General features: G+C 42.9%; 2 protein-coding genes across 6 annotated transcripts in view; one reads left to right on the forward strand and one right to left on the reverse strand.

Moving 5' to 3' along the window:
* The window catches only part of si:dkey-106g10.7 (uncharacterized protein C11orf95), a 7463-nt gene extending 3856 nt beyond the window's left edge, over positions 1–3607 (forward strand). For 2 of the 3 annotated variants that reach the window (XM_037759047.1, XM_037759049.1), the window contains exons 3-5: positions 606–968; positions 1495–1950; positions 2294–3607. In XM_037759047.1, the coding sequence (XP_037614975.1) occupies positions 606–968; positions 1495–1950; positions 2294–2799 (1325 nt within the window). In that variant the 3' untranslated portion in view covers positions 2800–3607. The remainder of the gene's footprint in view (positions 1–605; positions 969–1494; positions 1951–2293) is intronic. The other variant, XM_037759048.1, reaches the window with a different exon arrangement.
* A 4172-nt stretch (positions 3608–7779) lies between these two features.
* The window catches only part of rtn3 (reticulon 3), a 32872-nt gene continuing 28318 nt past the window's right edge, over positions 7780–12333 (reverse strand). For all 3 annotated transcript variants that reach the window (XM_037759410.1, XM_037759411.1, XM_037759412.1), the window contains 2 exons: positions 12205–12263; positions 7780–12110 (listed from right to left, as the gene is read on the reverse strand). In XM_037759410.1, coding sequence (XP_037615338.1) covers positions 12062–12110; positions 12205–12263 — 108 coding nt within the window. In that variant the 3' untranslated portion in view covers positions 7780–12061. The remainder of the gene's footprint in view (positions 12111–12204; positions 12264–12333) is intronic.

Here is a 12333-nt window from a genome sequence, read left to right on the forward strand (position 1 = left end):
TAAAGTGCTGGTCATGCCAGACCAAGTCAGACAGCAACAAAAAAAAACACAAGTGTACTGAAATGGGTCGATTTAATAGCTTAAACGTGTCCTTTGTAAGAGAACGCGTGAGCTCTCTCCTCTTTTAGAGGTTACACAGTGTCACCAACTATATGCAAATTCAGCTAGATCAAAAACTGGTTTATAATGAGGAAGACTTTGTGTATTGAAATGTACCCATTCAAATTATGAGTTCTTACTGTTACATTCAAATGTACATATAACTTCTTCACCCCCAATTAAAACAGAATGTCCCTGTTTTATTGAAGATACGTTATCTGTCTGATCATAAAATAATCATGTATGCTTGTTGCCTTCCATTATCCCCACAGGGTGAGGTCAATGCACCCTGTGTCTAGTTTCTACACGTATCATTTACAAGCTCACAAAGCACTTTATGTACTTATTATCATTGATTCGTCTCCTCTGTGTTGAAACAGTCACGTACTGTACAATCAGGCCTGCAGATAATCACTTTAGATAAAGATAGTTTTAAGACACAGTGGCCAACAGTTATGATACCCAAGAGGAACTTAAAATTTAATTTCTTTGCTTTCTAAATACAGCCGAACCCCCGGAGCCGGTGACGCCCCAGGAGCAGCCGCAACAACCCCCCAGTGTGTCTCCCCGCTCCGAGGAGGGTGAAGCCCCCCAGCAGCCCCAAGAGGAGGAGCAGGACCTCCCGGGGCCGTCGGCCCAGACCCTGGAACGCTACCTGAACGACTCGCTGCACGCCTGGTTCCGCCAGGAGTTCCTGATGGAGTACGAGGCGGAGGCCGGCCGCCTGCTGTGCATGGTGTGTGGAGGAGAGCTGCCATCGCTCCACCTGGACCACATCAAGAGCCACGTGCTGGACACCCACCCCAACTCGCTGGTCTACAGCTCCGAGGAGAAGCACTGCATCCTGCAGGCCTGGGCTCAGACTCATGGTAAGAGCAGAAGGCACACCACTACATGCACCCAAAAACAAAATGTGAGGTTGCTGCTATAAAGGAAAACACTAAAACCGCTCTAACATGTGACTGTTGGTGGATCTATAGAACTGAATCATGTATAGACAAATACATCATTTAGTCTCATCAGTCTGACATCTGAAATGTGTTGACGTCACAAGCACAAATCCACCCGTCCACCACCCACCAACGCCCTTTATCACTGCTTATCTGTATCAGTGTTGCCATGGTAACAGGGTGAGCCAAGCAGCCTGGACATCCCGTCGCCCTCTTGAATCGTCCAACGCTGCCTCCTGATCACAGTCAGGTGCTCCATCAGCATCCAACAGTGTCATCAATACTGATTATTTGGGTTTATCATTGAACTACAGTTCCCATGGACCCCCAGGGCACAGTGCCAACGCCTCATGGAACCTGTAGTTGGTAAATGACAAAGAATTTTTGTATATATTTGTAATCTTTCATATGTAACATGTTGTATGATTCTGTGCCCCAACAACAGAAGAGTCGGAAAACTCAATCAAATCAGAGCCCAACACCAAAGAAGGCGGGGTGGACCTCTTTGCTCAGGAAGTGGAGGCCATCCAGATCAACACTGACTTGTACCCAGAAGGCGATGGCACTTTAACTCAGGACACTTGTCTCATCGGCGAGGACGGAGGCGTCGGAGCGCCGCAGCAGGGACCGCAGCCCCTCCGGCAGCCCAGGAAGAGGCGGCTGCGCGGGGGCGACCCGTGGCGGCTCCGCCTCGACTACCTGGTGGCCTACGGGCCTCAGGGCCGGGGCAACTTCTGCATGGTGTGTTCTCAGGTCCTGCACGAAGTCAAGGTCAGCAGCTTCCGCCGCCACATCCAGGAGTGTCACCCCGAGACGACGACCCTGAGCCGGCAAGAGAGGGAAGCCATGGCTGCCGCCTGGACCAAAGATTATTCTAGTGAAGGCACGCAGATTCAAGATGGTGAGATGCTTTTACCACTGCTACTGTTACTACTGTTACTCTGCAAATACACGATGTTTATGTGGGCATGAATTTGAGAGTTTACAGCCTATAAAAATGTAATTCCTTGAGAAAACAGAATGAACCCATGGTGAGGTTGATATATTCTTTCTTTAAGTCCCACCTGGTGATTTAGCTTGACAAGACAGATTTTCTTACATACAAATATTGCATCTTTGAGATACGTAAATATGAGCCAGCAGCTTGTGATGTAAGCAAGGCAGCTTTGTTTGTTTCTAGTTATTGTCAGAGTGAGGTGGTTTCATGTAGTTTAACTACAGCGTCTCTCTCCCTGCTGTTTTAGCAGAAATCAACCCGAGCGGCGCTGATGTCCTACATACGGCAGGAGAGATGAATGAGGACGCCTCCCCTGATGTCAGGACACACAGCAAAATGGTGAAGAAGGAGGAGGGCATGGGCGGAGGGAAGGGTAAAGCGAGGGACGACGGCGCGGCTGCAGCGGCGGCGGCCACGCCCTCTCGTCACGGCCATTACCCCGGGAAGGACCAGAGGAGGAACTACCAGGTGCGCTGGCGGATGGAGTACCTGATGGACTACGACTGTCGCAGACACGGCCTCATCTGCATGGTGTGCGGAGCCACGCTGGCCACGCTGAAGGTCAGCACCATCAAGAGGCACGTCCAGCAGGTGCACCCTCACTCTCTGGACTACAGCCCGGAGGAGAAGCAGCAGGCCCTGCTGAGCTACAACCAGGCCGCCCTGCACTTCACCCACTCCGACGACTGCTTCTCCTCCCAGGACCACGGGCACACTGAGCTGGCTCCCGCCGCAGCTCACTTTGGCACTTAGAAAGGGCTTCCGTCCGTCGCTCCTCACACGGCCCCCGTCCAGAAACAGCCCACCACCTTCTGTCTTAAAGGGGAAATTACAGTGTTTGCCAAACAGGATCTTATTCTGGCCCCTTGTCTCTGACGTTGCTCCAAATTTCCCAAATCTCTACAGAGTAAAATGGCATCATGACCAGATGTCATAATAGACAAATATCTGAGATTGGTTGACAAATACTGGAATTTCCCCTTTAAACTGACAGTGTGCTGTGGTTAAAGTGGCTGACACGAAGGAAATGTCACCACCTACAAATGTCATGGCCTAAAAGAATCAAAGTCCAGCCTCGCTCTTTTGAAACTAAAGCCTTATACAGGAACAGGATTGCTGTTACCTGAGGATCTCGTGAGATTTAGATAATAATAAAAAACAATATTTATAAAAATAACAACAACCTTCCTGCTAGTAGCTAGATGAACCCTCTTAATGGATGCTTGAAATGCTGTTGAAGGTTTCAATAGTTTCCAATACAGCTTGATAATTGTAGCAGAGGAACAAAACAGCACTTATGGCATTTTTGCCCAATAACACACCAAAAATAAACTGCCTCCCCCAGCTTTGATGTGTCATATTAAGAGAATATTTAGCTGGTGAACATAGGACCCTCGGGACAGAGATACGCTCCTATCCCTGGCTAGCTAGCATGCCAGCAGTTAAAGGGACTGTTTGTAACTTCTTACACGTGTAAATTAATCCGGGTCGGTGTCCCATGCGCGCTCGCGTGTGGCTACGCTGTTCAGACTCAGACTCCAACACAAACTACACGGAAGCACCAAAACCGCAAAGTTATATCTAGTGAAGCCCGTCTTGCCAAACAGTGTTGGCCGCGGTCGGAGGACGCGGGGGAGACCGTAGCTTTGGTCTCCAGGGCCGGAGTCTCTGCTGTACTCTGCTCCTCTGCCTGCTTGCCTTCACTCACAGCTCGCTCCACCTCACGTGCATGCGCGCTCACTTCACACTGCAGGAGAGTTAGTTTAGCTCTGAGAATATCTAGTGAATGTACAGTGGACGTTTGTGCAGAAATAACTGCTGCAGCTCCTCCAGACCAACAGAGGTTTCCCGTGTCTTGTGAAGTGACGGGGCTCCGCAGAGAGAAACGTTATCGTCTCTGACCGGGGGCTCGGGTCTCCCTCCGACCTTCGTCTGGTCAGCTAACATTACTGCCAAGCAGCTGAAATATAGAGTGATATTGTGGTTTTAGCTGACGTGTGTCGCCTCACTGTGTTGATCAATGCTCGCTCATGTCTATGTAGAGCGAGCACAAGCGCGTGCGCGCGCACGAGCACGAGCAACAGGACGCTGACTTTCGTTGACTTAACGGCCAAAGGTGTCGCTGTTATCAAGCATTTCTGATTCTTACAAACAGTCCCTTTAACTCTCCAGGTACAGTGGTCGCCCTCTAGCCCTGCAAGTAGTCACTACTTCACCAATCAATCAGTCCATTGGTAAATCTGAATGCTACAGTTAATTTGAGCATTGGACCAATAATAGCAAAGTGTGGTCTGATCAGCCAGTGATGCTGAAACGGGGCTTTAGATATTACAACTGCAAGAGTATCTGGACTTTTTTTTTTCTTTTTACACCACATTGGCACATGTGTAGTCCAGAAAGGGGCCCAGGAAAGGGGCCTATGAGGGGCTTGTTTCTGGTCGGGGCCTGAGTCTTACGCTCTCAGGAAGTTAGAGTCTTCGGTGAGGCCGAGGTGAATTAGTTTTTACGATAATGTGTCTGAAGACAACACAGCACTTTGTCCCCCAAAAAATGTACTAAACCCCAGCTTTCCTTCTGTACAGCCAGTCGAATGAGACTGTGTTTTTATGTTATTGCTGAAGACAATGAATGGCAACGTGCAGTCAGTGAGTCACATTTCTCTCGTCTATTTAATTCCTTGTTTACAGTGGAGGAGAAGGGACGTCGTCCTCTCTCTCATCCATTATAATGAGATATGTTATCTCTCTGTCAGCCTGCATCCTCTCCATCATCCACAACTCATCTTAACTAGAACTGCACAAAAAAAAGAATATGTAAATATATGAAAAAAATAGAATTATTTTTCCTTTATACAAGCACTTTTATGCACCCTGATTTCTACAAAGCGTGTTTGTAATTATGTCCAGTTTTTCTACTTCATTCAAGATTTCAAAGAATGACGTTGTTCTCTTAACAGCTGGAGGACGGCCTCGTTGGACTTTTTTGCTTTTGAAAAGTTTGCTCCAGCTGTGGTACCTACTTCAGTTTTTTCATTCACTGTACAAAATGTATGCAACAGAAGATGTTGAAGAATAATTTGTCAGCTGTCAGAGGAAGAAAGGTCTGCCATAAAATGTCACGTCTTCACCTGGAAAATATAACTCAGGGATTCTGTTTTCATCAACAACCATTTTCATCAGTGATCTTTAAGTATATAAGATACTTGTGTCAGCTTTGGTTGTATAAATACAACAGAGTGTTAGGGCTACTGTTACAACAAACAAACAGTATATTTTGAGAAGAAAGTCACGCTAGAATAAGGTCCGAATTTGGGGTGGAAAAAACTAATAATGTGAGAAAGAAATCATAATAAACCCAGAAAATGCGTTATATTTGGAGAATAAAGTCATAATTTTGAGAAAAAAAGTTATAATATAATTATAAAAAAGACACGTTTGAAGAAAAGATGACATTTTGAGACAAACGTCATAATATTACACAAAAAAGTCTTAATATTTTGAAGGAAAAGTCTGAATGTTTGGAGAATAAAGTCATAATAGTACGATAAAAATGCTGTATTATTTTAAGAATTAAGTCCTAATATTTTTAGACAAAACTTGTTGTAATTTTCCATATTGATATATAACAGTGCCCCTATGACTCTGCTGTACTTTGACAGAATTTGCTCATTTGAAGCTTTTGATAGAAAATGTTCTTAGTGAAGGACCAGTCTGCTCCGCTCTGACGGCAGAGAATCTGTGTCATATTTCCATTTCATTGGCCCCCCACATCACTCTAGAAGAGTTCTCATAGCACTTAATTATTTAAAATGAAGTACGTTACAATGAAATGAATGATAGAACATGTGATGCATTTGCTTGTGTGTGAGTGTGTGTGTGTGTGTTTCTACTGTGTATGTGTATGATGGTGATGGAGAGAGAGATCCTCTTCATTCTTCTTCACTCTCACCTCGTCTGCTCACCTTTTCATTTGTACATGGCCAACATGAGAGACGTGCGTTCTCTCCTCCATCATCTCTCTGAATAAATACTCAACACCACCCGGCTGCCTGCTGCCTACACTTACTTTGTCTCATTTGGGCTCCTTTTGATACGATGAAGAGAAATTTGAACATTAAGAAAATACACTAATCTGAATTCTGGTTTGGGAATGACATGTTAAACACTTCTATACAATAGCTGCAATATGGTGAACCCCGAACATGAAGCCATGTATGACTCCTGTCATCATGACATCAGCCGCAAAACGTCGACATATAATAATAATTATTGTCACAATCTGTTTTTACAATAAAGAGTAAATTGTTTATACAAGATAAATCAGGCTGTAAGATGGAATAAAGAGAGTTAACTTACAAATCAGAACCAGTTTGAGACACTAGGGCTTCTCAGACCTTTTGGCCCCAGAGACCCCTTTACAGGGGAGAAAATTGTCTGTGTGTCCTTTACATATCTTTAGAAATGTTCATCTGATCTACCTCACACTCACCGGGTGTATTACTGGGGACCCAAGGATATGCGGTGTAAAATTTGATGCAATTTGGACATTCAACACGTTCAATATTAATAAACAAGTGATCTGTGCAGCAGCGGGGGGCGGGGCTTCAGGGCTCTGCGGCTTGAGTCCAGCACGTCATCAGCAGCAGGCCTGGATAAAGGCCTCAAAGGCTCATTGACTACAGTTCACTTTTGCTGCTGGATATACTAACGTTACAACCAAACTTCTTCTTCTAAACATTCAGTTTCAATCAATATTTGTGGGCGTTTAGCCTTTCAAAAGCAAGCAGCGTTTTCACTGCGGTCAAAAATCTATTTACTCTCCTGCTTGACGCACACGTAAGGAGGCCAGTTGGGGTCTAGCAGCAAACTAGCATCACCATAAATGACATTTATTTAACCACAATAACCAAAAAAATCTATTTCGGCTTTAACACTATTTTAGTAAATGAATTTAGTCGTTACAAAAAGACCAAATTATGTATCTGCATCCGTTAAGACGTCATCACTTTATTTGTTTTGACGAAACTGACGAGTTCTATTAAAGAAAGTTGATTTAATAAAAAAAGCCTAATACATTTAATACACTGAATCACCTATTAAAGTATTTTAACTTTTTTCTTTTTAGGGTGATGACCTTCAGGGGTCTGCTTAGCAGTCTCAGGTCAAAGGTCAGCTCTTACACTGAAGGCCACTGTGCCCCATTCCTCAAACATGGCTTATTTTATCCAGGTTAATGTGAGTTTAGCCAATATAATCTTATTCTTATTCAGCTAACCTGCGTCTCCAGTCAATAAACTACACGTTTGCAAATGATTTGTTGCCTCGACAATGGCTAGTAGACTGTTATCCACTTCACCACCCTGCAATCCTGTTCATCCGTAACATCTGGAGCCGCTAACTTTATAACACTTCATTCAGTATTTAGGACACTGTAGCTTTGATTCTATTATGTAATACCATGTAGGCTTTAAATGGGATGTCACGTCTGCATGTGACTGTTAACATTAATGGTTTTAGTACGCTGGGCCTGGTCTAAAATTAGAAACTATAATCCTCTCTCCACCCAAACACCATAACAGACAGCAGCCTCAAGTCAAAAGCTTCTTATTTTAGATATTTCATCTGGGTGCATTTTTTTTAATCTTCTGTCCTCCCACACTGCAGGCATGCTGGGTAAACAGTCCTCGCAGTGGCCTTTCCCCCGGGGACAAGAGAACACATCCACAAAGCCACAGTCCTTTGACGTGTTTTTATTAATTTCACTTTGACATCAGTACAGAGACCACATACTTTTTTTTTTTTTTTTTTTTTAGTTTTCGTCTTTTTTTCCTGCAACATCTTTCCCAAAGCTTCAAAAAATCGGAACCAAAGTCATAGCTAATACAAAACAGAGCTGATGTTAGTGAACAACGTCTAGAAACCAGTGAAGAGTCAGAAGCAAAACAAGACTCTCCAGAGACAAAAAAAAAAAAAAAAAGAAAGTCAAACACACTCCTGCCACACACACACCCATACCTGATGAAAACACGGGGACGAACGGGGGGAAAGGAGAAAAAGCAACATGCTGCCAGGGAACTGGTTTTTATTCATGTTATATATATTACACTCTAAAGAAATAAGCCAACTAGGAGTCTGAAAGGTCTGTTTAGCCTTGGTACTGTAGCACGCTAACAGGTAACATGGCCTCTCCTGAACTAGTTTAAAGGTGCCGTGTGTATGAAGCTAAGCTAGCTTTCATAGCGCCACGCTTCTGGGGTCAGCTGGTTGAACATTAAAGGGTCAGTTCAACCAAAATATTTTCAAATTTAATTCAGTGTCTCTGAGATTTCCACCTCCACCACAATACAATGGATGCTAATGGAATCAGCCAATTAGAGTGTTTTCAGGCTATTAAATAGGCGTTATTAGTCGCTATAAGCCCCATAGATGTGGGTCAGTAGGGGGCTTACTACACCCACTAGTTGGTTTTATCATCTATTCACATGGTAGATCACCGAAAGTAGAAGTAGAAGCGGAAGTCACAATGTGTAGTTCGTACTTATTTTAAACCCCAAACACTATGTTTTTCCATTAACTTAAACCTAAAGAAGTTGTAGTTTTATTACTTAAACCGAAATAAACCTTTTTGTTTGTGTTCAAAACGTGACGTTTCATTCAGTTTCACATCAAGTTTCACTTTCACAACGTAGTAGGCGTAGTAGGCCCCTACTGACCCACATCTATGGTGCTTAACGCGACTGATAACGCCTATTTAATGGCCCGATAACAGTCGAATCGGGTGCTGGAATTTAGTTTGTGCTGCTCACTGTGAACAGTCTTCCTAGGGAACTACATTCTGCAGAAGAAATAGTCCCTAAAAAGAGTGCTGACTCATAATTCAATGCTGTGAACACCACATTTGTCACTTCATTCATCTCCATGGTATTGGGTTGGAGGTAGAAATAAAAAAAAAAAAGGCAAATTGAACTGTCCCTTTAAATAAACTGAATGCATGTAAACCAAACATTAATACATATTTGCTGCAGTAGCTTGCGTGAAGTTAGTAGATGACAACTTAAAGCTACAATATGCAACTTTTCCACATTCAAATAAATAAACAGGATGCATAAAAAACAGTCTCAGTATTCGGGCCTGGTCCCCCCCTCACCTCACACTCAACGTCTCTTCTTTAGCACCTTTACAGATGCTGCTTACCTCGGCCTCAGGCACTAAGCACCGGGGCCGTAACCTGCCCAACTAAGGGGATGGTGGTGGGGGGGTTTAACAGCTAGCATCTCCAACAGAAACGTTGCATATTTTGGCTTTAACACCCAGAGTCTGAATGAGACAGCATGCACGAGGGGTCAACCAAGACGTCTGAGGTGATCAGTGAGACGACACACAGTGGAGGGCATGCATGGGGGAGGAAATGTTCCACCAGAGAACACATTCAGTACACAGGCAGACGTAGTAGTAGTAATAGTAGTAGTAGTAGTTACTGCATTGAGAGGCTGTTGGCTATTCAGTATTCAGGGGACATTTACTCCGTGCAAAACTTAATTTGGAGCTCAATGAAATGGACAGCAATACGAACATTTCCTTCTATATTATTCATCCCTTAAAAACAATATGGAGACGTAGCAGTAACTAACATATGACTATGGTTTTTACTGAGTTCAAAAACACCATCGACAGTCACAAGTAATAATCATATTAAACAAAAAGTCAGGGTCAAGAATATGATACAGCCTATATAAAGGGTGAGAATCTGTTTCCAGCTTACACTATGACATGCGCTTCATGGCAGTCAAAGAAAAAGGAACAAAGTGACAAACAGAGCTCTATAATAATAACCACTCCAAACCGAAACCGCTTCCATATCCCCAGTTACACTCTTTATTCAACATCGCACCCCCTAATTATGTTACACAAACCCCTAATCTGGTTTAACGTCCTCTCAGGTCACCGTTGAGGTTTTTTGTACGGAGTCTAAAATGTGCCAAGAGAATAGTTTTAGATTTTTTTTTTTTTTTTGTTGTGTTTTGTTTTGAATTACAAATATTTATTAAATTTAATTTTCAATTTTGTCATACTTCAAATTGGAATCACAAAGTTAAAAAAAATTATTTAAATTTGACTTTAGTGTCAATTAGTTCAATTGATTTTTAATTTAATTGGGAGTGAAAGTTTATTCTTCACCTCTCCAAAAAAATAAAATAAAAAAAATAAAGTCACATTTGAGCTTTATTTAATTTACAAGCTTTTTCCCCCAGACCTGACAACTGTATCTCTCGGGCCCTGTCGTATACGTATACAGATATTTTAAAAAACAAAACAATATTTCCCTCTACGTTTTGGCCTCTTGTCCACACGCAAACAGAGTTTTGGGTCACAAAAGCGGATATTTTTTAAACATTTTGCACTTGTGGTGACATGTAAATATTATGGCGAGCGAAGCGTTTGATGGAGTCGTTTTTGCGTTAGAGTGTGGACAGAGATATTTTGTAAAACGAAGGTCGTGTGGATCGATTTTCTTTTTTTAAACGGAAGGGAAAATATCCGTTTTTAAAAATATCTGTATACGTGTAGCCTCAGTCGTCAAAGCTCCAGAGAAAACTAGCTAAATGTCAATATTTATTCTGGTGACACACTTTATACTCCATACATTTGGGAACTCAACACAGTTCAGCAGTAGATTTTTTTTTTTAAAACACCGACACTGAGCTGGGGAGCCATTTTTGTGATTTAAGGGTGTGACAAACACATCAGAAGAGAGAATCTCCTAACTTATCGCGAACAATCAGGAATTATTTGTCAGGAGGCCTCTGAAAAGACCTCCAGTTTATAAACGATGAAGCTCAATGACACTTAACATAACTCTTACAATGCCGCTGTCAAGCTACTAGGGAGTCAAAAGCAGCAGCCATCCTATAATTAATATCAATAATAGTAATAATAAGCAGTGATAAGAATAATAAAAATGTACAAGTGAATGTGAGACCTCAACACTGTGAACAGGTGCGACAAAACGGAGTTAGGACTGCTGTCAGTGAGGGAACTTTTCCTTTGATATAAAAAGCGAGGCTAACGTGTTTCCATACAGCAGAGAGAGCCTGTCTTCAGGTGTATGTATATATATATATATATACTTATATATATATACATACAGAAAACTGTTCAAAAATGCATCTGATCAACAGGGTGAACTAGACCAAATTATCACAGCTGGCTCAGTGTTCCAATCCTTTTATTTCAACCTGCTCATGGGTTTAAAAAATAAAAGTTCAGTGCATTGCAGAAACTTACATACAGAAGTGCCTGTAAGGTGAATGGAAACTAACTCAATAACAGGCCGATCAGTAACAGCAAACCCATTACCAGCCTCTAAAATGAACTCATATCTATCCACAGAACAGCTGCAGAGCAAGAGAGCAGGGTAAGACTAGCCACAATTACACCCAAAAGGTTGGTTTTTATTCCTTTTTCCGTTTTTTTTAAATACATTTTCTTAATTTTTCCATCTCAAATGATCCATTTACCTTCAGGGAAATGTGTGGTTTTAAAGTACAGACATTTGCTTTTTTTTTGTTGTGTGACATAAGACAGCCATCAGCCATCATCCACCCCTCCCTGCTCGCTGTACACGACGAAACCAGGTCATAGATTCAGTCTAGTTCACTCGACCCTGCCTCCATTCCCCCTGTGGCACGCCCACAGACTGTCGGGATCCGCCGCGGCGCTACATCACTTCCTCGCTAGCGACACGCTTCTCCTGTCTGCACAGGCACAGTTCTTTTTAATGCTTTTTGCAAGTTAAGCTGCGCAGTAGTTTTACATTGAATATCGAGTAGCTCAGAGATTTTTCTACCTAGCAAGGTTCAGTGTAGTAGGGTGGTGATGGTTGATGGAGTAGGGAGGAGGAGTTAGACTGGGGGGGGGGGTTATCTGGAGGAGGGGTAGGAGGAGGTAAGGGGCTCTAAGATGGTGATGGAGATGAGGATGATGGTGACATGGAGGTTTCTAATTGAAGGGGGTGATCATTCAGTTTTGCTGCGCTTCACAGCTCCGGGAAGTTTCTCTTGCAACCTGTGGGAGAAAAGCAAAACAGGTGTTAAAACATCTGGAAACTGTAGGCTGATCACGTAGAACGCACTCATTACTGAGGACTAGATTCACTTACTTGGCCATCGTGGTGTTGACCTGAGTGCGTATCAGGTCGATGTACTGGTCAATCTGGGTCTGGAAGGAGAAAAATATGAGAGAAGGTAAGCATCAGTCTGGGAAAAGAATTCTTACGGCTTAAAATAAG

This window comes from Sebastes umbrosus, chromosome 22 (assembly GCF_015220745.1).
Source record: "Sebastes umbrosus isolate fSebUmb1 chromosome 22, fSebUmb1.pri, whole genome shotgun sequence".
NCBI lineage: Eukaryota > Metazoa > Chordata > Actinopteri > Perciformes > Sebastidae > Sebastes > Sebastes umbrosus.